Source organism: Triticum aestivum, chromosome 6B, assembly GCF_018294505.1.
Source record: "Triticum aestivum cultivar Chinese Spring chromosome 6B, IWGSC CS RefSeq v2.1, whole genome shotgun sequence".
Lineage (NCBI taxonomy): Eukaryota > Viridiplantae > Streptophyta > Magnoliopsida > Poales > Poaceae > Triticum > Triticum aestivum.
In genome coordinates, this window is record NC_057810.1 from 572,161,635 (window position 1) to 572,186,649 (window position 25,015).

General features: G+C 48.6%; 2 protein-coding genes across 3 annotated transcripts; one reads left to right on the forward strand and one right to left on the reverse strand.

Annotated features, from left to right (window-relative positions):
- The first annotated feature begins 18,270 nt into the window (after positions 1–18,270).
- On the forward strand, positions 18,271–22,875 carry LOC123138084 (cellulose synthase-like protein E2). The gene is made up of 8 exons (XM_044557994.1): positions 18,271–18,661; positions 19,342–19,663; positions 19,843–19,983; positions 20,835–20,966; positions 21,066–21,278; positions 21,391–21,609; positions 21,780–22,127; positions 22,220–22,875. The coding sequence occupies exons 1-8, from the start codon at positions 18,369–18,371 to the stop codon at positions 22,760–22,762; spliced, it is 2,211 nt and encodes a 736-aa protein (XP_044413929.1). The 5' UTR covers positions 18,271–18,368; the 3' UTR covers positions 22,763–22,875.
- A 259-nt stretch (positions 22,876–23,134) lies between these two features.
- LOC123138085 (protein NOI4) lies at positions 23,135–24,007 on the reverse strand. 2 transcript variants are annotated; one of them, XM_044557996.1, is made up of 3 exons: positions 23,889–24,007; positions 23,517–23,729; positions 23,135–23,446 (listed from the first exon to the last, which is right to left on the reverse strand). In XM_044557996.1, the coding sequence occupies exons 1-3, from the start codon at positions 23,892–23,894 to the stop codon at positions 23,402–23,404; spliced, it is 264 nt and encodes an 87-aa protein (XP_044413931.1). In that variant the 5' UTR covers positions 23,895–24,007; the 3' UTR covers positions 23,135–23,401. The 2 variants fall into 2 exon arrangements, with proteins under 2 accessions (XP_044413931.1, XP_044413930.1); XM_044557995.1 differs by having other exon boundaries at positions 23,517–23,741.
- Positions 24,008–25,015: the final 1,008 nt, after the last annotated feature.

Genomic DNA, 25,015 nt, shown 5'->3' on the forward strand with positions numbered 1-25,015 from the left:
CAGATGCGAAGAAGACCAAGGCTGCAGAGCGTGCAGCTATGAAGAAAAGGAAGGCATCAACTTCATCAAATTCTTCAGCTCCGAAGAAGATGAAGCCTCTGACTAGCTCAAATGTAAACCCAATTGATGCCGTTCCTGTCTCTTTCATACCATCAAAGGACCTTGTTCCTTTTGGTGAAGATTATGTGATTCCCAATGAATCTGATGAAGAGAATCCTTCTGCTGCTTCGTCAGAGCAGTTGGATGAAGAAATTGAAGTGGACGAAATCCCTTCAACCCCAGTTGTTTCCTCACCTATGCCTCAGTTCACTGCTGAAGAGGCAGGTATTGAAGAAATGGAAGATGAGGATGTGGACATTGGCTGTACCACACCTGTGCTGAATGATGACTTTTGGGAAAGTCAGCACCCCAACTATCCGATGTCCACTCCCCTTCAAGAAATTCCTTAGTCTCCTGGTGCTACTAAAGTGCAAATGGGATCTAAAGAACCTCATGCAACCCCGTCTATCCATGAAGATTCCAGCCACTAGTGCTGAAGAAATTGTAAATGAAGAATTGATGACCCAAGCTGCAGCTGAAGAAGAGCCTGAAATTCCTCAGCCTGAGGAACCTGAGATTGTGATTCCTGAGGTGGTGATGCAATTGACTGATACTCCTCAGCCCAAGCCAAAGGATCCCTTCTCGAAGAAGCAAAAATTCAAGGCTGATGATTTCTTCGGCGAGCATGTGTTCTTCACTGAATTCAACCCATATGACAATGCTCGTCTTAGAAGGAAGCGTTTCTGGACTGCCAGCCAGGCCAACTTCTATTCTTCCCTGCTTTTCAACAAGGACAAAGTCTTCGACCACGAGCATATTCCTCACGTGGACATGGAATCAATGCCTTGCTTCTCTCAAGTCCTTAGTATGCTTCATGATGCCGGCTTGCTCAACTTTTGCTCAAACATATTGACTGGAATGAAGAGCTCATTCTTCAATTCTATGCAATGCTGCATATCACAGGTGATGCTAATGACATCAACTCTTGGGTGTTGGACTGGATGACCGAAAACACTCACTACAAGGCACCAGCCTCTGAATTGCTTCATGCCCTGCCAATCAGTCCTCCACCTGAAGGTGCTTGTTGTCTGTATGATGAGCCTGAACTCACTGCTCACTATATGCAAGTGCTCATGAAGCCTCTGAAGCCTGGTCAAGCCCCAAGGACCAAATTCCTCGTGAAGGAATTGCTCTATGTGCCAAGAACCATCTATCGCATTCTGACGAAGACCATGAGTCCTATCAAAGGCCATGACTCATCCGATGAGGAAATTATTGGGATGATGAAGAATATGCTATTCAACATAATGCATGGCATCCCCATAAATTATCATGATTTCTTCATGAGGACTCTGGCGAATGTTGCACTTTCACCATTTGAGCTGAAGCCTTACACATCGTGGATCATGAGATTCCTCAGAACAAGGTCTTCACTCAACTACAAGGCTGACTTTCAGAATCACCTCAGCTACTTGCCCCCGATTGAAGTCCTCAAGCGAACATATTCCTTAGCTGATGAGAAGGGCAAGTCATCAGCCATTATTGATGAAGGCATTCGTCCATTGGATGGTCAGTTCTGCAAAGCTGCATCTTATTCCACCAATGATGACTCTGCCACTCATGATTCTGCTACCAATGCTCCCAAGTCAAGTCCTCAAGCTACTGCTCCTCGTTTGATGACTGACCGTGAGCTGCTTCTAAGTTTTCACCAGAAGGTTGATCAAAACCACAAATGGGTTAAGCGACAGTTTGGCTCTATTCTTCACAACATGACCTCTACACATAATGTTGTGAAGAAAAACCATTATTACCTCCATGAAGTCTTCGATCGCACCTGGGCTATTCTGCACCATCTCTATGGTGAAGAAGATCTGAAGAACATGGGCTTCAAAGAAGATTTTGACTGGTCTGCTCCTCCACCGAAGAAACTCAAGAAGGTCAAGGTTCCTCCCTTGGTTGCCAGTTCATATTCTTCATCATGCGCCACAGACGAGTATGAAGACTTGGACGACACTGCAGCAGGCCCTAAATCGACTCAAGACCCCAACGACGCTGGCGCTCCTCCATCATCATGATATTCTTCAGGGGCGTTGGTCCTCATTTTCAACCCTTTTGGTCATTCGATGACAAAGGGGGAGAAATTTGAGTTAGTCTTCAAGCGGGTCTATCTTATATGGGCGCTTTTTTCCTAAGTTACATCTCTCGTTCTTTTGATGACTTTGCTGGATCGAGTTGTAATCTTAAAGTCTATGGTGGCATGATACTTTTGCTGTGTTCTTCTGCATGCTTATTCCTCATTAATGTCAATGCACGCATGCTGAATTACATCAGTCACCATATTTCATCATGCATTTCAAATTCTTCATATTATATGTCAAATGCATGTATGAATTACAAGATATAGAGGAGATCTCCATGATTATACTCTTCAAGTGTGCATCGCTTCAAAAGCAAACTCCTCACTATGCACATCTTCAGGGGGAGTTCCTATATATCTTGCAATCAAATTCCTCAACATCAATACTTACACTTCATATATTTATCCCCGTTGAAAACTTAACCTATATTGTCATCAATCACCAAAAAGGGGGAGAGTGTAAGTGCATCTAGTTCCCCTTAGTGATTTTGGTGTATTGAAGACTTATAGGTTAAGAGACTGATGCGTTTGTGAGTGTACACAGGTCTATAAGTCTATGAGAAGTTTGATATTTACATAGAAAGTCGACCCCTAAAAATGATGTTCTTCAATTGAAGACATAAGATTTCTGAAGACTTTCTGAAGACTTTGAAAGTGAAAAAATTGGTGTGACCTTGAAGACTTGGCAATCATTCGAGGAACATGAAGCGTGAAGACTTTTGTTTTTGTAGTTTCATTTTCTCTTTCTTGAGTCATAGGAAACACCGTACTGTTAAAGGGGGTCGAGGAAATACTAAGGAAAAATTTCCATGTGATGCTCAACTCAAAATCCTACGCCTACCAATCCCTTCGAGTGAAGCCATTGGAAATCTCATACAGTTCAGTCATATTCTTCAGTGACAGAGACGAAGTTCTTCTGGTCTCTAAGGAATTTGTTCTGATTGAGGAGTTAGGAATTCACCAGTGCGAATTGCCTACACTGTGAGGAACATGATAGCCCTGAGGAATTTGAGTCTCAAAATTCAGACCGTTGCTGTGCTATGCGCGAGCTGTCCCAAAATATCTACCCACCTAACGGTCATATTAGACAAGGGCATTTATGTCTTATCATGTCGGGCTGCTCCCTAGGCTATAAATAGCCACCCCCTACAACCACTAGCTAGTTGGCTGCTCCAAGAGAAACTGACACTTGTCATTTGAGAGCATCCCATCCTCTGAGGACTTTGAGTGAAAATCATCAAGTGAGGAAAACCCAAACCCAAACCTTCAAAACCCCAAAGTTATTGAGCATCATTTGATAGATTGATCCTGCGTGGATTCGACGCTTGTTACCTTTGAAGACTGTGCTTCTTCCAGACGGTTAGGCGTCAAGGTCTAGAGCATCCAAGAGGAATTGTGGATCGCCGAGTGACCAAGTTTGTGAAGGTCCGGAAGTCACCTGAAGACTTACCACGAGTGATTGGGCGAGGTCTGTGTGACTGTAGCTCAAGGAGAATACAGTGAGGACTGTGTGTCTGGGACTATGCGTCCTCGAGTTTAAATACTCAGCCGCTCCAACTAGATGTACAACTGAGACAACAGTTGGAACTGGTCTACCAAATCATTGTCTTCGTCGAGCTTACTAGTTCTATTTCCTCAACTCTTTCATTTCCTCATTACTGTTGTTGTGTGCTTGTTCATATCTGTTTCAAGACTTTGACTGAAGACTTTCTCAATTTCCTCAGTTCAATTTCTTCAGTCTGTCCATCTTCATCTTGTGTTATCCTGTGCTTACGCTTTCTGTACTCTGTGCTGGTCTTCATCTCATCATGATGACTATGTGTGTGTTCTGCTATGTTTACTTTTGAGTACTTATTCCGCTGCAAGTAGTTCTTATTTAGGAATTTCCTCACCAGCAAATTCTTCAGTGAAGAATTCATAAAAATTGCCTATTCACCCCCCCTCTAGTCGATATAACGCACTTTCAGGCACATAGGGCTGGTCCTGACATTTGGCACGTGTCTAGTGGTGAAAATCAGTACTGTGTGAACATAGCTACTAACTCATGTGACTGCAGAAGGTGGGACATGACAGGTGTGACATGCAGTCATGCAATAGCAGCAATGAGCAAGCTTCACATGCACCCAGAGGACTATGTGCATGATTTTTTCAAAAAACCACCATATATTGAAGCATACAAAGACATAGTGTACCCTGTCCCTGGTCCTGAATTCTGGCCTACTATCATCAGCCGATAGCCGGACTAGGGGAGTCCTGGATTAGGGGTGTCCGGATAGCCGGACTACCATCATCAGCCGAACTATCATCGGCCGGACTATCATCATAGACCGGACTCCAAGACTATGAAGATAGAAGATTGAAGACTTCGTCCCGTGTCCAGATGGGACTTTCCTTGGCGTGGAAGGCAAGCTTGGCGATACGGATACGTAGATCTCCTACCATTGTAACCGACTCTATGTAACCCTAGCCCTCTCCGGTGTCTATATAAACCGGATGGCTCTAGTCCGTAGGACAACAACAACAACCATTACAATCATACCATAGGCTAGCTTCTAGGGTTTAGCCTCCTTGATCTCGTGGTAGATCCACTCTCGTAAACATCCACAATATCAATATCAATCAAGCAGGACGTAGGGTTTTACCTCCATCAAGAGGGCCCGAACCTGGGTAAAACATCGTGTCCCTTGTCTCCTGTTACCAACCGCCTAGACACACAGTTCGGGACCCCCTACCCGAGATCCGCCGGTTTTGACACCGACATTGGTGCTTTCATTGAGAGTTCCTCTGTGTCGTCACCGATAGGCTTGATGGCCTCTTCAATCAACAACGACGCAGTCCTGGGTGAGACTTTTCTCCCCGGACAGATCCTCGTATTCGGCGGCTTCGCACTGCGGGCCAACTCACTTGGCCATCTGGAGCAGATTGCTACGCCCCTGGCCGTCAGGTCAGGTTTGGAAGCCTAAACTTCATGTCCGATATCCGCGGGGACTTGATCTTCGATGGATTTGAGCCACAGCCGAGCGTGCCGCGCTGTCATGATGGGCACGACCTAACTCTGCCGCCGGACAGCACCTTGGAGGCCGCACATGAATCCGCTCCGACCCATAGTCCAGAGCCGATCGCTCAGATCGAGGACGGATGGCTGGACACCGCCTCGGGAGCTGCAACTTCTACGGCGATGGAGCCGAACACTTACCTTGTCCCGCATAAAGCTCATGACTCCGAGGTGGCGGACTCTCTGCCGGACTCCGAACCTCCTGCGCCCCTGCCAGTCGAATCCGATTGGGCGCCGATCATGGAATTCACCGCTGCGGACATCTTTCAGCACTCACCCTTCGGCGATATCTTAAATTCGCTGAAGCATCTCTCGCTATCCGGAGAGCCCTGGCCGAACTACGGCCAGGATGGTTGGGACGCGGACAATGAAGAAATTCAGAGCCCACCCACCACCCACTTCATAGCCACCGTCGACGATCTAACCAACGTACTCGACTACGACTCCGAAGACATCGACGGTATGGACGACGATTCCAGAGACTATCAAGAACCAGTGCCTACGAGACACTGGAAGACCACCTCGTCATACGACATATACATGGTGGACACCCCAAAAGATGGGGACGGCGAAGAAGCAACGGAGGCCGATTCCTTAAAGAAACAGCCCAAGCGCCAAAGTCAGCGGCGCCGCTCTAAATCCCGCCACAGCAAGAATAGAGATTCCGGCACAGGAGATAATAACACCCCAGAAAGTGCCGAAGACAACCCCCTCCAGCACGATCCAGCGCAGGAGGAGGCAGAAGCAAGCCCTCACGAGAGGGCGGCAGACGAAGAGGTGAGGACGATAATTACTTACCTCCCTCCGGAGATGAGGCAAGCCTCGACGACGACGAATTCGTCGTGCCTGAGGATCCCGTCGAACAAGAGCGTTTCAGACGCAGGCTAATGGCCACGGCAAACAGCCTAAAGAAAAAGCAGCAACAGCTTCAAGCTGATCAAGACCTACTGGCCGATAGATGGACCGAGGTCCTCGCGGACGAAGAGTATGAACTCGAACGCCCCTCCAAAAGTTACCCAAAACGCAAGTTGCTCCCCCGACTAGAGGAGGAAGCGTACAAACCTGCATCACCAACGCACAATACGGCAGACCGACCACCTCGTGGCTGCGACAGAGAGGCATGCAAGCCCTCCACCAAAACCGTACCCCGGCATCGCTCAAAAAGCATGAAGCCATGGGGGAACGCGCTGGACTTGCGGGATATATTGGAGGACAAGGCAAGATAATCCAGATCTATCTATGGATCACGTGGGCGCCCCAAGACCCACGACGAATACCGTCGCGCCGGATACAACTACTCCGGCCGGGCCGAACACAGCAGACAACGCTCTCTCGAGCTACGTCGCGATATTGCTCAATACAGAGGCGCCGCGCACCCACTATGCTTCACTGACGAAGTAATGGATCATCAAATTCCTGAAGGGTTTAAACCCGTTAATATCGAATCCTACGATGGCACAACAGACCCCGCGGTTTGGATTGAGGATTATCTCCTCCATATACATATGGACCGCGGCGACGATCTTCACGCCATCAAATATCTCCCGCTCAAGCTTAAAGGACCAGCCCGGCATTGGCTTAACAGCCTGCCCGCAGAGTTAATTGGATGCTGGGAAGACCTGGAAGCCACATTGCTTGACAACTTCCAGGGCACGTATGTGCGACCACCAGACGCAGATGACCTAAGCCACATAATCCAGTAGCCAGACGAATCGGCCAGGCAATTCTGGACACGGTTCTTAACAAAGAAAGATCAAATCGTCGACTGTCCGGATGCAGAGGCCCTCGCTGCCTTCAAACATAACATCCGCGACGAGTGGCTGGCCCGGCACCTAGGACAGGAAAAGCCGAAATCCATGGCAGCCCTCACATCACTCATGACCCGCTTCTGTGCGGGAGAGGATAGCTGGCTAGCTCGCAGCAACAACCTCAGCAAAAACGCTGGCAGTCCGGATACCAAGGACCGCAATGGCAGGTCGCGTCGAAACAAAAACAAACGCCGCATTAACGGCGACAGCAATGAGGATACGGAAGTCAACGCCGGATTCCGAGGCTCCAAGCCCGGTCAAAGGAAGAAGCCATTCAAAAGAACCAATCCGGGCCCGTCCAATTTGGACCGAATACTCGACCGCTCCTGTCAAATACATGGAACCCCCGAAAAGCCAGCTAACCACACCAACAGAGATTGTTGGGTATTCAAGTAGGCAGGCAAATTAATCGCCGAAAACAATGACAAGGGGCTACACAGCGATGACGAGGAAGAGACCCGGCCGCCGAACAACAGAGGACAAAAGGGATTCCCCCCTCAAGTTCGGACGATAAACATGATATACGCAACGCATATACCCAAGAGGGAGCGGAAGCGTGCACTAAGGGACGTATACGCGATGGAGCCAGTCGCCCCAAAATTGAACCCATGGTCCTCTTGCCTGATCACTTTCGATCGAAGAGACCATTTGACCAGTATCCGCCATGGCGGATTCGCCACATTGGTCTTAGACCCAATCATCGATGGATTTCACCTCACGAGAGTCCTGATGGACGGCGGCAGCAGCCTGAACCTGCTTTATCAGGATACAGTGCGCAAGATGGGCATAGACCCTTCAAGGATTAAACCTACAAAGACAACCTTCAAAGGCATCATACCAGGTGTCGACGCCAGTTGTACATGCTCAGTTACACTGGAAGTGGTCTTCGGATCCCTGGATAATTTCCGAAGCGAGGAGTTAATCTTCGACATAGTCCCATTTCGCAGTGGCTATCACGCTCTGCTCGGACGAACCGCGTTCGCAAAATTCAACGCAGTGCCGCATTATGCATACCTTAAGCTCAAGATGCCAGGCCCTCGTGGAGTCATCATGGTCAATGGAAACACGGAACACTCCCTCCGAACGGAGGAACATACAGCGGCTCTCACGGCAGAAGTACAGAGCAGCCTTTTAAGGCAATTTTTGAGTCCGGCCGTTAAACGACCGGACACGGCCAAACGCGCCCGGAGCAACATCAACCAAGACCACCTGGCACGTTCCGAGCACGCGTAGCAATGCGGCCTCAACCACAACAGACCCAGAGTGCGGTTCGACCACACCAGGGGCTCCCAAGTGTGTCGCTCTTTTTATCTTTTATTTCTCTCTCTTTTATACAGAACTCTGTCCGGCGGCAAACCTGCCGAACTCATGATGCAACAGCCAGGGAGGGACAAAGGCTGCGACGAACACTCAGGTGGTCTCCATTACGAGCATTAAATTTGTTAAATACACCATTCCGTGGCCTACCCCTGGAGGGAGACGCCTTTAATTCATCCAATCCCTTGCTTTCCGCACTATTTGTGTCATTCCGCACTCATAGCATATCTTCTCGAATAAAATGCAGCACTTTTTGCCCATAATTGCATTACCTTATATATATATGTTCATTTACGACATGTTGCATCCGTACATTTTGGTACGGCCAAATACACCAGGGGCTTATGTTCCCCGCATTATGGTTTTGATAAAGTCCGAACACTTTCACAAGTGCGGCACCCTGAACTTATAGCATTATATGAATCGGCTCCGAATCATGTCTTGGGTCAATAGTTGGGTTTGCCCGGCTCCCAAGTTTGGCACCTTACGTTTCGTTCTATCGGCTAAGGTAGCACTGGGAGAACCACTGCGATTGCGCCCCGGTTGAGCCGGGTTAACGCCTTAGTGGAGAAAGCTAAAACTGACTGTCATGATAAGGCGAGAGACTGGTCGCTGTTCGAGAGGTCTTTTCGGGTCCTTAAAGACCTACACCGCTTCGAGCGAAGTACCGGATAATGTCCGACGAAGGCGTGGATAGCGCCCCGAATTCGGTCTTCCGAATACTAGGGGCTTCGCCGAAATTTAAAATTATAGAATTCTATGGCTAAGTGAGAGTGTTCAAGCACTATAAGTCCAGTTGCCTTGTTCGTTGTGTTGAGCGCCTCCCTAGATGGACCCAAAAATGGGAACAAGAGTGCTCAAGTTTATCCCGAACACCCCAGCACTCGTGGCATGGGGGCTGAAGCCGACGACTTGCCATCTCTCAGATTTAATAAACGGCCGCACAGAAGGTAATATTTTAAATTAACAAGTGTTGCTTAGTGCATATGAACAAAGTTTTCAGCGCACAGGATAACACATTGCGAATTTACTCAATAATTACATCCCTGGGGCACTCATCCGCAATCTTGCGGGCACCCTTCAGGACAGTCTTATAGTACATCTTGGGCGTACGATATTCCTTGCCCGCTGGTGGCGCGTCAGTGATTAGCTTCTCCGCATCCAGCTTGCCCCAATGCACCTTTGCGTGGGCAAGGGCCCGATGAGCACCTTCAATACAGGCGGAGCGCTTGATAACCTCCACCCAGGGGCACGCATCCACCAACCGTCGCATGAGGCCGAAATAGCTCCCAGGCATGGCCTCTCCAGGCCACAGCCGGACTATGAGGCCCTTCATGGCCTGCTCGGCCACCTTATGGAGCTCGACCAGCTGCTTCAGCTGGTCGCTAGGGGGCACCGGATGGCCGGCCTCAGCATACTGAGACCAGAAGACCTTCTCCGTTGAGCTCCCCTCCTCGGCTCGGTAGAATGCGGCGGCATCAGACACGCTGCGAGGCAGATCTGCAAACGCCCCTGGAGAGCTCCGAATTCGGGTAAGTAACACGTAATTTACATTCACATGCTTGCTTTGCATGAAAAATGCCTTACCCGCCACTATCTTCCTCACCAACTCAATCTCCTGAAGGGACTTATGGGCATCGGCCTTGGCAGTTTTGGCACTTTCGAGAGCCGAGGCAAGCTCGGACTCTTGATTCTTTGAGTCACGCTCCAAACTCTCATGCTTTTCCATGAGAGCCTGGAGCTCTTGCCGAACCACCGCCACCCGCGCCTCCTGGTTTTCTCGCTTTGCCCGTTCCGCGGCCGCATTGCGTTCGGCCGCGGACACGACCTCCTTCAGGGTCACCACCTTGTTCGTGGCCCCTGCAGTATCCATGTTATCCTTGTTATTTTTTGTTGCAACCTAAATCCTTTTCTGTAAGGTACAAGTTCAAAGTGGTGTTACTCACCTTCTTTGTCCTGGAGCTGCTTCTTAGCGCGGCCGAGCTCTTGCTCGGACCGCTCGAGCTCCTGCTTCAAAGCACCGACCTCCGCAGTCAGTGCGGCAGAGGTCAGCAGCGCAGCCTGCAACCCATATTGACATAATTTTTTAGCAACCCTGCGTATATCTTTTTTTTCAGATCCTCGGTCCGGCTTTTCTTTCCGAACACCGAACCGAGCATCAGGGGCTACTATCTATGCGGTATTACATTGCATATTTTTAACTTCTTACCTCAAAGCCTGATAGAAGGCTACTGCAGGCTTCGGTCAGCCCGCTCTTGGCAAGCTGTACCTTCTGAATCACCACACTCATAATAGCGCGGTGTTCTTCCTCGATGGAAGCGCTCTGCAGCGCCTCCAACAAATTGTCCGGCGCCTCCGGTTGGACGGAAGCTGCCGGCGTCATGGTCTTGTCCTTCGTGCGAAGGGGCCGCCGGCCGGACTCCGAAACCACTGCGGGTTCTGATGTGGAGTCCGGCGCAAAGTTCGGGAGGCCGCCTTGTGGCGCCTCCGGAGCCTCCCCCTGATGGGTCCCTTCTTGGGATCCCACCTCGGCGTCCTCGATGTCCCGAGGGGTGGAGGCGGTCGGGATGGAGTCTACATCCAATGGAGCCAACGACCCGCTCGATGAAGTGGGGAGATCATCATTGGCCGGACTACAGGCAGCATGCGGCATCAGAATGACACTATGTGACGCATAAAAAGAAACTACAAATCATTCAGGAATCCGGATACTTATGATCTCGCCGGAGGCCTGACCCTTGAAGGCCATTCTTCCTCGCCAACATTGATGTTGGCGGAGCTGTCCGGGGGAATAGTCCTTCCCCTCTTGGACCCTTCGGCCTCCCCTGTTGGGGAAGCCTTCCTCTTCCTCTCTCCCTCCTCTGGGAGAGAGTCCTCTTTCTCCTCCTTGTTTTCGGGGGAGGAGTCCGCCCCGGAGTCGCCGGACACCTGAAAACGGGAACTCTTTCGAGCACCCGTGGCCTCCTTCTTGGCCTTCTTCTCCGGCACCACGTGCGGTGCCGGAACTAGCAGCCTCGCTAGATGGGCGTCTACTAGGTTTTCTGGCATAGGAGCCAGGCAGATAATCTGCTCCGCCTTCCTCATCCAGTCCTGTCAAAGGAAAAGGGGAAATTAAAACCCGCATAGAGTCAAACTATGAAAAGCAAGTGTCCCGTAAAGGGGTAGAATCACTTACCTCGTCGGCTTGGCGCTGCGAGCGAAATCCGCGATCTTCAGTCGCGGATGCGGGGGCTTCGGCGCCCTTAAACAACACCCTCCAGGCGCCTTCGTACGTCATGTCGAAGAGCCCGCTCAGCGCCTGGTGTTGTTCCGGATTGAACTCCCACAGATTGAATGCCCGCTCCTTGCATGGGAGAATCCGGCGGACGAGCATGACTTGGACCACGTTAACCAGCCTGAGCTTCTTCACCAGCTTCTGGATACAGGCTTGGAGTCCTATCAGCTCCTCCGAACTACCCCACAGCAAGCCCTTCTCTTTCCAGGAGGTGAGCTGCGTGGGGATACCAGATCTGAACTCGGGGGCCGCCGCCCACGTAGGGTCGCGCGGCTCGGTGATATAGAACCACCCCAATTGCCACCCCTTGACGGATTCCACGAAGGCCCCTTCGAACCAAAGGACGTTGGGCATCTTGCCCAACATGGCGCCTCCGCACTCCGCTTGAGTGCCCTTCACTACCTTCGGCTTGACATTGAAGGTCTTGAGCCACAAGCCGAAGTGGGGCTGGATGCAGAGGAAGGCCTCGCACACGACGATAAACGCCGAGATGTTGAGGATGAAGTTCGGCGCCAGATCATGGAAATCCAGGCCGTAGTAGAACATGAGCCCCCGGACAAAGGGGTGAAGTGGAAAGCCCAGTCCGCGGAGGAAGTGGGGAAGAAAAACGACCCTCTCATGGGGCCTGGGGGTGGGGATGAGCTGCCCCTCGTCGGGCAGCCGGTGCGCAATGTCGCCGGACAGGTAGCCGGCGCTGCGCAGTCTTTCGATGTGCTCCTCCATAACGGAGGAGGTCATCCACTTGCCTCCCGCTCCAGACATGACTGGGGAAGGTTGAGACGAGATGTGCGGGCTTGGGCGCTGGAGCTCGAGTGCGCGGAGATGGATAAGCAAAGGAGGAAGAAGGCGTAGGTGAAAAGGTGAATCCTTATCCCTTATATGGGCGGGCGAAGTCTACGCGTCCCCCACCGGCCTGGTAAAACTCACTTATCCCCCAAGCGTCACCATCAATGGCGCGCTTGGGTTACCCACGTCCGTATTGATGAGAATCCCGGATTAAGGGGGAACATGATCTCTGCTTCAACAAGACGTGCCAAGGAAACCGCTTCGCTAAATGCGCTGAGGTGGTAGAGTAAAAAACGATTCAAGTAATGGCTTGGTAGTGGCGTGATGTCATGCCGCAAAAAAGTCAGCAGATTGAACTTGTGTATATATTATTCTCTCTACGGTGGAATGTGGAATTTATTTTGCAGAGCCGGACACTATCCTGGTGTTCACAATCTTCTATCATTCGGAGGAGGAACCCGCCTTGCAATGCCAAGCAATATACGCGCCGGACTTATCGTCATTGAAGCCTGGTTCAGGGGCTACTGAGGGAGTCCTGGATTAGGGGGTGTCCGGATAGCCGGACTACCATCATCAGCCGAACTATCATCGGCCGGACTATCATCATCGACCGGACTCCAAGACTATGAAGATACAAGATTGAAGACTTCGTCCCGTGTCCGGATGGGACTTTCCTTGGCGTGGAAGGCAAGCTTGGCGATACGGATACGTAGATCTCCTACCATTGTAACCGACTCTATGTAACCCTAGACCTCTCCGGTGTCTATATAAACCGGATGGCTCTAGTCCGTAGGACAACAACAACAACCATTACAATCATACCATAGGCTAGCTTCTAGGGTTTAGCCTCCTTGATCTCGTGGTAGATCCACTCTTGTAAACATCCACAATATCAATATCAATCAAGCAGGACGTAGGGTTTTACCTCCATCAAGAGGGCCCGAACCTGGGTAAAACATCGTGTCCCTTGTCTCCTGTTACCATCCGCCTAGACGCACAGTTCAGGACCCCCTACCCGAGATCCGCCAGTTTTGACACCGACAACCCCCAAGAGGATCAGCATCGACAAGAGCTCCAAGAGCATTCAATGCACCAAGAACATCCACTGGAGAACTGATATTAACAGGCAAGAGGAAGAGGAAACCTCCTGGGAAGTTTGCAACTTATTTCAATGCTAGTGGAAACTATTGAAACTCTGTGCTGCTACTTGAAGTTTGTGTGCACCTCTAAGTTTGTGTTCTACAACTTTATTTGGATTGTATGCTACTAAGTTTGTGTTCTACAACTTGATTTGAACTGTGTGCTACTAAGTTTGTGTTGTGCTACCTGAATGTTGAATGTATGGTACTGAATGTTTTAATTTGTTTTATTTGTTTTAATTTGCCATTTCTATAGTTCAGAAATGTTCATATTCAGGTGCATGTGTAGAAAAGTTTTAATTTGTTTAGTTTGTTTTAATTTGCCATTTCTACAGTTCAGAAATGTTAATATGAAGCAGAAGTTACTGACATATTAATTTTAGAAAACCAAAAAAAGTTGTGCACACGAATAGTTTGGCCCGGGGCTCGAACCCAAGACCAGTGGGTTGTAACCATGCGTTCAATACCAATGGGATAGTGCTAGTGACCTTGTTTGAGTAGCATCGGCAATTTTAGTTATATTTAGTTAGGCAGTACTGTGTTGAGCGTGCGTTGCGGCCGACAACATGGTGAACATGCGTTAAATATCACTAGTCGTTTCGGTTTCTCAGCCTTTAATACGTGTCCACCCACTGCTCTCTCTGCTCACTCGCCCACTCGCCGCCTGCACCGCCCACTCCACTTCCCCCTCTCTCCTGTCAGAATTACCGCCGACAGCCACCCCCACCGCCGTCGCCATGGACTGGCAGCTGGCCATCGAAGCGCTCGCCGGCAACAACCAGGAGCTGCGCGCGCAGTACAGGGAGATCGCGCGCTGGTTCCCCAGTCTCGCGATGATGAGGAACCATGCCCGCGGCCTGGTGAAGGTGATGACAGCTGCTGAAAGGGCGCACCGGCCGCACCGTCCCGCCGGCGACCATTCTCCTATGGGCGATGCGCGAGGTGCAGCGCTTCCCCGACCCCAGGCAGCGCGCCCGTTGGTGGATGTACCGCTCATCCACCACGTCGTCGGCCGCCGCGGATGATGTCACCGACGCCGTCCTTGCTCTCCCAGCCCCCATCAACAACGCCTACTAGGAGAGGCGCAATCCATGGGTCCTCGGGCCAGACGACGACTCTGACACCGAGTCCTCTGACGACTCGGACGACTACTACTCTAACAAATCTGACAACGAGGTGGAGGAGGTCGTCGTACTCTCTGACGAGCCTGATGTGCAGCTCCTGGCGCCCGTCCTCGACACCGTGGAGGGGGAGAAGAACCGTCCAATTGATGTGGATAAGCTACCAGAGGTTGTCGACAAGACAGAGGTCGTCGTCGTGAAGCAAGAAGAATAGGGCGGCGGTGAAGATGTGGTGGAGCCGGTGCTGGCCAAGAAGAAGAGGGCGGCGGTGAAGAACAATGAGGTGCGGCGCTCCCAACACCTGAAGATGCTGAAGAAGGAGGAGTGAGATGCCGTCTTCAGTTTCGTCAGTAGCAGAAATGTTCAGTTTCGTCAGTATGTTAGTATGCCAGCTGTATCAGTTCTATCTATGTTAGTTCTATGTATGTCAGACTATCTATGCAGGTACTATCTATGTATGCCAACAATATGAACTTGCTATCTATGTTCAGTATCTTCTTGCTATGTACTTGCTATCTATGTTCAGTTCTGCTTGCTATCTACTTGCTATCTAATTGAAGTATGTCACCGCTGTCAGTGTTATCATTTCCATGTATGTCACTACTGTTAGTTAGCTAGGATATATATATGTAGATATTGGCTACACATAATATATGCACAGTAAAACAGCCTCATCACAGATAAAACAGTCTTACTTACTTAACTTATCATGAGTACTCACTTAGCATAGTAGGTCTTAACATAAAAGTCATTACATCATAGATAAACCACCTGCTTCTTAAAGCATAATAGTTCCTCCCTCATACCATCTTGATTCAGGTTCTGAAAGCACATGAAACTTACACAAAATGTACACCTAATATGCATCACATTCCAAGGCCAGCTATATATATAGGCCTACTAATTACTTAACCAACACACCATCCACTTCACTCATTCATTATTGCCTTGATCCTCTCCAGCTTATCTTTGCTGGCATGCCTAGCATTGAGCGGATCAGCAATAAGATACTCCAGCTTCTTCTTCTCTTGCTTAAGTAGATCCCTATCCCCCTTCATTTCCTTCATGGCCTTCCTCATGTTCTGAATGATATCTGCTTGGCTTTTAAGAATGCACCTTTGCTCTTTGGCAAGCTTCAGCTTTTCCACACTTAACTCAATCTTTGCCTGATCCTCAAGTTGCTTCTTCTTCTCATTTAGTTCATTGATTGCCTGACTGGTATAGTCCATGTCATGAGACATCTTGCCATCTTGATAGTCAAAAAGCTTGGACACATCTTCCACCAACTGGCTGTAATTGTTTGATAGGAACTCAATTTCCTTCTTTAACTTTCCCACCTCTTTCTCATGAGCTTGTTTGTCCTTCACCCTACCTAAGTTCTGCTCATGGTACATGTCCCAAATCCTTGCTAGGCACCTTTGTAGAATCTCTGGCCAAGGACCATCCACCCACTCCACCACCCACAGTTGACACCTTCATCCTATAGAAGCAATTCTTTAAAATTAAGCACAAAGCACCTTACTAACAAACTTAGTACATATAACTCAAGTCATTTAAGTGGAATCCTATGCTTACTTAAATGCACTCTAAATTCAGCTAACATAATTCTTTCAAACTAAGCACACAACACCTTATTTAGCAGCAGAGATAACTAAGTTAACATGTGTTCAGTTAACTCTGTTCTTTTCAGTTAACAGATATATTCAGTTAACAACTAATAAAAATTCAGTTAACATGTGTTCTCAGGTTCAGTCATTTATTTAATTCAGTTAACTCAAGATCTACTTTCACATATATGCTGCACTTAATACCTGCTGCACCACACATCTCTGCACAACTTAATACCTGCTGCACCACACATCTCCAGCAGCAAAACACATCACACACCACACATCTCCACCAGCAAAGCAAATAAGTGTTCAAGATTTAATACCTGGTTCACATGACAACCCATGAATCGCCTCCCTGTCAAAGCACCTTCAAAAGCTACCATCTTCTTCGGCCTCTGATGATGCATCATGCACGTCAGCAAAGATTCAGTGTAAGAACCACAGAAAGATGGATCCACCACACTGTCAGGGGTTTCCTGCAAAAGAAATTTCGAATCAAACCAAAAGCAACTTGGAATCACAAATTTGGATGAACTAACCCTAACCCCAACTCTGTTCCACCATTATGCACTTACAAAGAGCTGAGGGTCCATTGAAACCATGCAGATGTCCTCGTCCGAGCTCTCCTCGTCATTCCAGGATGTCATCCTCAAGTTCTACCGGCAGCAATGGCGGCGGCGGCGACGACGATATGCTCAGAGCACCATGGAGAGGAAGAGGATGAGGAGGAGTGAGTGAGCGAGCGAGCGAGGAGGGAGAGGATGAGCGAGTGGCTGAGGTCGCTGCCCACTTATTGGACCACCGACAGGCGCCGTTCCAATAGCTAACGCGGCATTAACGGCCGTTAATGCACGGCGGGCGTCGGTTGGCCAGCATGGCAACTGATTCGTGGGCCCAACCGATCAGTTTGGTGCTTAGCGCGGCGAAGCGAGCGGTTTCGCGAGTTGGTGTTTTTTTTGCCACGGATTAAGACAAAAATGGTAGTTTTCTGCACAAAATCGTAGAGTGGTAGTTTGTCGTCACATTTTCGTCAAATGTGGTGGTTTTTGGTTAAATACTCTTCTGTAACCCCACAACTACCTTGCCAAACAATTTGCTACTCTATTTTGGTCACGGTGTAATTTATGTGGAACAAGCTCCTTATCAACCATCAAGACTTTAATCCCCAAAGCCAAATGATATATATATATATAAATCTCATTGCCAAACTAAAATAAATTCACGGTTTACTTAACTTTTGAAATGTGCATGGTGGCCTCCTCCTCCTCCAAGAAAGAAAATTAGGGTTCGTGCCTCTCGCCGGCGCCGGCACAGGTCCGCCTCGTCTCGGTGGCCCTAGGGCCATGGAGGCGTGGTGGATCCTGGCAAGGGCCGACGGGAGACTCCGTTTTTAGTCGGTTTTTTCAATCTTGCTAGGGTTTGTGTCCTGCTCAGGAAGGCGAGGCGACGGCTCCTTGAAGATGGAATAAAGGTCTCCCACCTAGCCCCCGTTCCGACGATGCGTCTAGCATCGTTGGTGGGCGTGTGGAGGTGTGTCTCCGGCAGATCTATCTTTGATGGATTTGCTCGGATCTCGTCGTTGTTTGTCTACATTGGTGTGTCTTCGGTTTGGATCCTTCCGACCTATGTTATTTTTCATCGGCGTCGTTTGCTGTTCCGGGTGCTAGTCCTATGAGGCCTTAGCACGACGATTTCTCGACTGTCTACTATGACAAGTTGTGCCCGACTCCGGCGATGGAAGGGCGATGACGGCGGTGCGCCTTCGGTTCGCTTCAGTATTTGTAGTCGTCGCTAGGTGGTCTACGAATTTAGATGTAATTTTTTTTGGTGTTCGTTGTACTGTCATGATTGAATATGAATAGATTGAAAGTTTTCTCGAAAAAATAAATGCGGAAGGTGGCGGCTAAGCTACAGCGATGTGTCTACTAGGCAGAGGACTGACAAGAGGTCAAAGTTCTCCAACACAGAGGCGGCTCCAACGGGGAGGCTCGTTGACCATCCGCTACATACCCGGCCCCTGCACCTCTGACCCAGGGACCCAGGCCTACCCGTCACGCTCGCTTGCACTAGCAGGCAGGGAGGATGGCCGGGAGCAGCGTCTCCGGCGGCGGCCGCCCACCGCTGTTCGCGACGGAGAAGCCGAAGCGGGTGCTGGCGTACCGGCTGTACGCGGGCACCATCTTCGCGGGGATCCTCCTCATATGGTTCTACAGAGCCACCCACATCCCGGAGAGGGGCGACAGCAGCCTGGGGTGGCGGGCGGGGCTCGGGCTGCTCGTGGCCGAGCTCTTGTTCGGCCTCTACTGGGTCCTCACCCTCTCCGTGCGCTGGAACCCGGTCCGCCGCACCACCTTCAAGGACCGCCTCTCGGAGAGGTGAGTGCCTGATCTGCGCTGCGCTTTTTTCCTTCTCTCTCGTAGAGCAGAGAGTGTTCGACGAAATGGCTAGTTGGACAAGTAGAACTCCCACGAGAATATCAGTTCAGGGGCTTGCCTGTGGATCACGCCAAGTCCAGCAACTTGCGTCTGTGATCCGTGAAGGCTTACTGCTGAAACAATGTGACATCGAGACTCGAGAACAAACCTTGCATTGCATTGTATGACTGCAGCAGTGTTGTTAGCACATCCCCCGTTTTCTGTTGCATTCCAGATATTTTGCACAGCTAGACCAAATTACTAAATTCTTTTTCAGCTGGGCTGAAGCCTGAAGTAGATACCCTTTGTCATGCCTACTCAGAGTTATGGATACAGTTGAAACGTCACACCCATACTAGAATATGGTTCCAGAGTTGTGGATACAATTGAAACATTGCACCCATGCTAGAATATGATTCATTTACATAGATATATTTCAGCTAGGAGTCACGGCTACTACCAAATCAGATGCTGTAATGCTCCATCCAGGACCTCCATGGATATTGTAATGCTGCACATTCATGGCTAGTTACTTGGTTCAGATAGTGTGATATCTGCATAACGTCATATGAACACAACTAGTTCGACTATATTATCTATGTCTGTGGTGAATGACTTGTTAAAGTACTGGCCACAAACAGATATGATGATGACCAGCTCCCCGGTGTGGACATATTTGTGTGTACAGCGGACCCAGCTCTTGAACCACCCATGCTTGTCATCTCCACGGTTCTGTCTGTTATGGCTTATGACTATCCGCCAGAGAAGCTAAACATCTATTTGTCTGATGATGCTGGTTCTGCTGTAACATTCTACGCTCTTCATGAGGCATCTGAGTTTGCAAAGCACTGGATTCCATTTTGCAAAAATTACAAGGTGGAGCCCATGTCACCAGCGGCCTACTTTGCCGAAGGAGCTACCCCTCATGATGCTTGTAGCCCTCAAGAATTGCTCCGCATGAAGGTAGATCACAACCTTGTTCTGCATCTATCATGATGCAATTTAGCTTATCTCAAAAGAAATGATGTTCTGATGCAGCCTGATACAATATTTACTGGTGCTAGGGCCTGCTGGCCTTCCATTTTTGCCGTGTAAGACTGTGAAACCAACACATTGTTTTCCCCCTCTTTTGTGAATTGCAGGAGTTGTACAAGGATCTGACAGATCGCGTGAACTCGGTAGTACATTCAGGCAAGATTCCCGAGGTTCCAGAATGCAACCACAGAGGCTTCTCTGTATGGAATGAGACGATAACTTCTGGAGATCACCCTTCAATAGTCCAGGTAAAAAATGGTAGTTTGGTCAGAGTCTGACTACTAGATGAAGTGCATGGTAATTGATTTTGAAATTTAAAATAATATGATAACTATGAAAAGTGTGAAAACCAACTCGTGTAGCTAATAGAAAGCTGGTGAATTGGTTATAAAAGCTAACATATAAGAGTGTTGGTGAATTGAAGTGTTGTGGAAAAAATAAGTATGTTTTTATGTTTATCAAGTACTCCCTCCTTTCCAAAATAAGTGTCTCAACTCTGGTACAACTTTGTACAAAAGTTAATACAAAGTTGAGACATTTACTTTGGGACGGAGGGAGTAGTACCTATGTAGAATAATTCTAGGCAATCTGTCTCACTATTAAAACTATTCTAAAAGGAGCTTCCATGTTCGCTCTGAGAAGCTAGAAATCCCACAGTAGTCAGAGGAAAAAGAAAAAGATATACACCGCTTATTTTAGTGGCTCCGTAGTATAGCGGTGCAAATTAATCAGTGTACAATAGAGCAGTTATTACAATTATAAAAGTTTAAGCATCATGTTGGTGTAAAAAATACAATTGTTGTTTAGTTTTTTACTATGCAACCATGCAATTGATAGTGAATTCAGGTAGTTAAAATAAAAGCATAGGTGCTTGTTTGGCTGAATGTAATTCAACCTGATGTAAGACGAGCCTGACATGGTTGATATTCATCCAGTGAAGAATCTACCTTCACAGAAAACTGTAATAGAATACTACTCCCTCCGTCCCATAATGTAGGACGTTTTTTGACACTAATGTAGGACGGAGGGAGGAGAATTTATCTTTCTTGTCTGCATAATTTTGGTGATCCCATCTAATCAAATGGTTCTCCATTGCTAGATTCTAATTGATAGGAACAAACGGAAGGCAGTTGATGTAGATGGAAATGCATTGCCCAAACTTGTGTATATGGCACGCGAGAAGAGACCTCAGGAACAACATCACTTCAAAGCTGGATCATTAAATGCTTTGGTAGGTGTCCTCTCTTGGTATAGTCAATGATTTTCTAGAATTACCATTTAGAATCAACCTTCATTGTGTTTATATACCTTAATAAGGTCAATTGTGCAGATAAGGGTATCTTCGGTGATAAGCAGCAGCCCAGTCATTCTGAATGTTGATTGTGATATGTACTCCAACAACTCTGAGTCCATTAGAGATGCATTGTGCTTCTTCCTAGATGAAGAGCAAGGTCAAGATATCGGTTTTGTGCAGTACCCTCAGAATTTTGACAATGTGGTGCACAATGACATCTATGGCAATCCCATCAACGTTGTCAATGAGGTCAATCGAAAGATAATATAGCACCTCCTAAAATTTCGACGAAGGACACATCTATGTCCGAAGCTGTAATTAAGACTAATCTGGTTTGTTGTTTCATTGACTTGATGTTCAGTTGGATAACACTTGCTTGGATGGATGGGGTGGAATGTGTTACTATGGCACTGGATGCTTCCATCGCAGGGAGACCCTCTCTGGACAAATATATAGTAAAGATTACAAGGAAGATTGGGCTAGAGGAGTGGGGATAGCAGAAAATGCAGATGAGCTGGAAGAAACCTCCAAGTCACTTGTGACATGCACGTATGAGCATAACACCCCGTGGGGCATTGAGGTCTCTTTATCCCTTTCTACAAACCTGAATATGAACATTTTCATCGATCCATTTCTCTTTAATTAATATATACAGACAATCCTTCAGCAATGCCTGCAGGATGTTCTTCCTTCTATGTGTGTACAGTTATACAGATCACATATTGACGCGTTTGTGTTTCTGAATTGCAGAAAGGAGTTAGATATGGGTGCCCACTGGAGGATGTCATCACAGGATTGCAAATCCAATGCCGCGGGTGGAGATCAGTGTACTACAACCCGGCTAGAAAGGGCTTCTTAGGCATGGCTCCTACCTCACTAGGCCAGATCCTGGTTCAGCACAAGAGATGGTCAGAAGGGTTCCTCCAAATATCCCTCTCCAATTACAGTCCCTTTTTATTAGGCCATGGTAAGATCAAGCTGGGTCTTCAAATGGGTTACTCGGTCTGTGGCTTCTGGGCCCTGAACAGCTTCCCCACCTTTTACTATGTCATCATCCCTTCACTTTGCTTCCTCAGTGGCGTCTCTGTTTTCCCTGAGGTAATGATTAACATTCTACAGTATGTTGCCAAGCTCATTTTTACACACCGCAGTTGGTTCTGACACGATACTTGCATGTGCAACTCATTCAGATAACCAGCCCTTGGTGCATTCCATTCATATACGTCGTGGCAGCTTCATACTCCTGGAGCCTAATGGAGTCGCTGCAATGTGGTGACACTGCAGTGGAGTGGTGGAATGCACAAAGGATGTGGCTTATGAGAAGGACCACCTCCTACCTCCTGGCGGCCATCGACACGATTGGTGGAATGCTGGGTGTCTCCGAGTCCGGATTCGAGCTGACGGTGAAGGTGGACGAGTCGCAGGCTCTGGAGAGGTACAAGAAGGGTAAGATGGAGTTCGGGCCCATCTCGGGTATGTTTGTTATCATCACCACGATCGCGCTGTTCAACTTGGTGTGCTTGGTGCTCGGGCTGGGCAGAGTTGTGTTGCGCGAAGGCGCGGCAGGGTTGGGACCTTTGTTTCTGCAGGCTGTCCTCTGTGTGGCCATAGTGGTCATCAATGCCCCGGTCTACGAGGCCCTCTTCATCCGCAGGGACAGCGGAAGCCTGCCTTATTTCGTCACCCTCGTTTCCCTTTGCTTTGTGTCGTCGCTCTGCCTACAGGCTATCTAGAAATGAATTCGGCGTGACAACGATGGACAGACATGAATGTGGAATGTTTGGGTTTGAGCCTTGCTATGAGTAACATTTTGAAACAATCTATTTACACGGCTCTGAACTTCCAATGTTATTGGACAGCTGCGACAGTGATGCGGTATTCTCTACACCCGTACGATTAACAGCTAGTGATGCATCATCATTTTTGCATATAGCTTAGCCCTGTCATCTGGTAGTTGCGCAGGGCAGGTTCCACATCGAACGGGGCATCTCGGCTTGAAGCTGCCGGTGGCAGGCAGGATGGGGTCGTGCAAGCAGCCTGAACATGAGGTGAGCCAGTTTACGCACGCACCTTGAGGCTGAGAACATCTGAAAGATGTATCCGCATGGTATGAGCAAGTTTCTTTCTTACGCGGAAGCCATACATCACGCCTGGCGACAGGGCCACGTACGACCGTCGCATAGTTACATCAACATCGTCTCATCTCATCTCATCCCCGAAGTGGCAAAGTGTTTGTGTATGTGCGATAGTAGTACGTTTGTTTATAAACGAAGCAGCGGCATTGACACTCCCCTCTCCTCCATCCCATCGCATTCGCATTCGCGCGACACTCCGCCCGATCCCCGCCTCTTCATCATCATCCTCCTCCTGGCTCAAGGCTGCGTGGGGCTCGGCGACACGCAGCAGAACCATTTCTTCTGCAATATCAGATGGGAAAGAATGAATCTCTTGAGAGAGAGGAGGAAGAAGAAGAAGAAGAAGAAGTACCGAAGTGTTGGGCCTGGAGTTGCTGTAGGATTGGTTCATCTTGGAGTCGGGCCTGGCGTCCTTGCCGTCGGCGGACTTGCTGGCCTTGTGCACGTTGACGGGGGCCTTCTTATCATCCCTGGCCTTGCTGAAGATGACCGTGAACCCGTCGGCGGAGGCCGGGTTGTTCACGTCCCAGGCGCCGAACTTGGGGATTGTGCGGCCAGCCTCCGTCTGATCCATTTTCTTGTTTCAAATGCATCATCACATTATTTGTTTGCGACGACATTAAAAGAAGATCCATATATGATCAATCAAGGCAGTGCAAACAAGATGAACCAGAGATGGACGAATCCATAGACGTAAATTCACATAGGATCTTTATCAACTCACCGACATGTTTTGCCTTGACGGGGTGGCGCGGTGCCCTTGAGCGGTAGACGCGAGAGAAAATTTTGCCCCCTTGAATGGATATGAAGCGCTTCGGGGCAAAATTTCCCCCGGGATGAGAGGGAAGGCGGTCAAATATAGCAGGAGGAGAAGATCGCAACGGCACTTATACCCGCTAATCTCATGCATGCTCTGCGTGGGACGTTGGCTACCTTTTTTTAACACGGAGGCTCTGGTTTCGGAGGCAGCAAAACGGCCTAGGGTCCTCGTGGCCGGCCTTGCGCCGCATGTTAAATGCAAATTAACGTCACTGGAACCTGGTTTCGGATGAAATACAAGAGAAGCACACATTCATACTGTCATCTTGTAATCTTTCTACTACAATCCAAGAAAGGGCACCAAAAAAAATTCAAAAAATTGTTCCTGCCATAGGAATATAGGATTACACTACGGCCATGAAAAGAAAAAGAGAAGTGATATCCTACATTTTCTTCCTACTGTGTCTCGTGTATATATGTACCTGGCTACTAGGCTACTAGCTAGTTACTGTTCACCCATCGCCAATTGGCGATATATTGTACAATGTAATCTATATATGTAATGGAATCTTGAAGCTTTGCGTGAGCGATCACGAGATGGGACAGAGATCAGGTGACATGCACGTTTGCATGTTACCGTGTGCCTTGCGGCCGGAATTTAAATTTAAACATTGCGAAAAAATATGAAAAAAATCAAGCATGTTCACAGCACATATTAAGATAACCCCTAAAAAATTCAGATCAAAATTCGAAACATACATCAAGAAAGAAAAAAGAGAAATCTGTCATGAGGAGATGCTCATCTCTTCCCCACGCGCCGCGCTGTTGAGCCGCTTCATTTCCACGAGCGCTGCCACCGCCATGGTGAGCGCCATGAGGAGGCGCCCGGCACCCATCCGCTGCAGCTGCGATGGCTCACCGTCACCGCTCGAGGAGAAGGTCCTCAACGCAGGAACTGTAGAATATGTGAATTGCATGATGTATTGCTCATGTGCAAAGGCACGTATATATGATGTACAAGAGGTGGGCCATGGTCTCAACTATACAAGGAACTAGGAGGTGGGCCCAATATACAGATATGCACAACATATA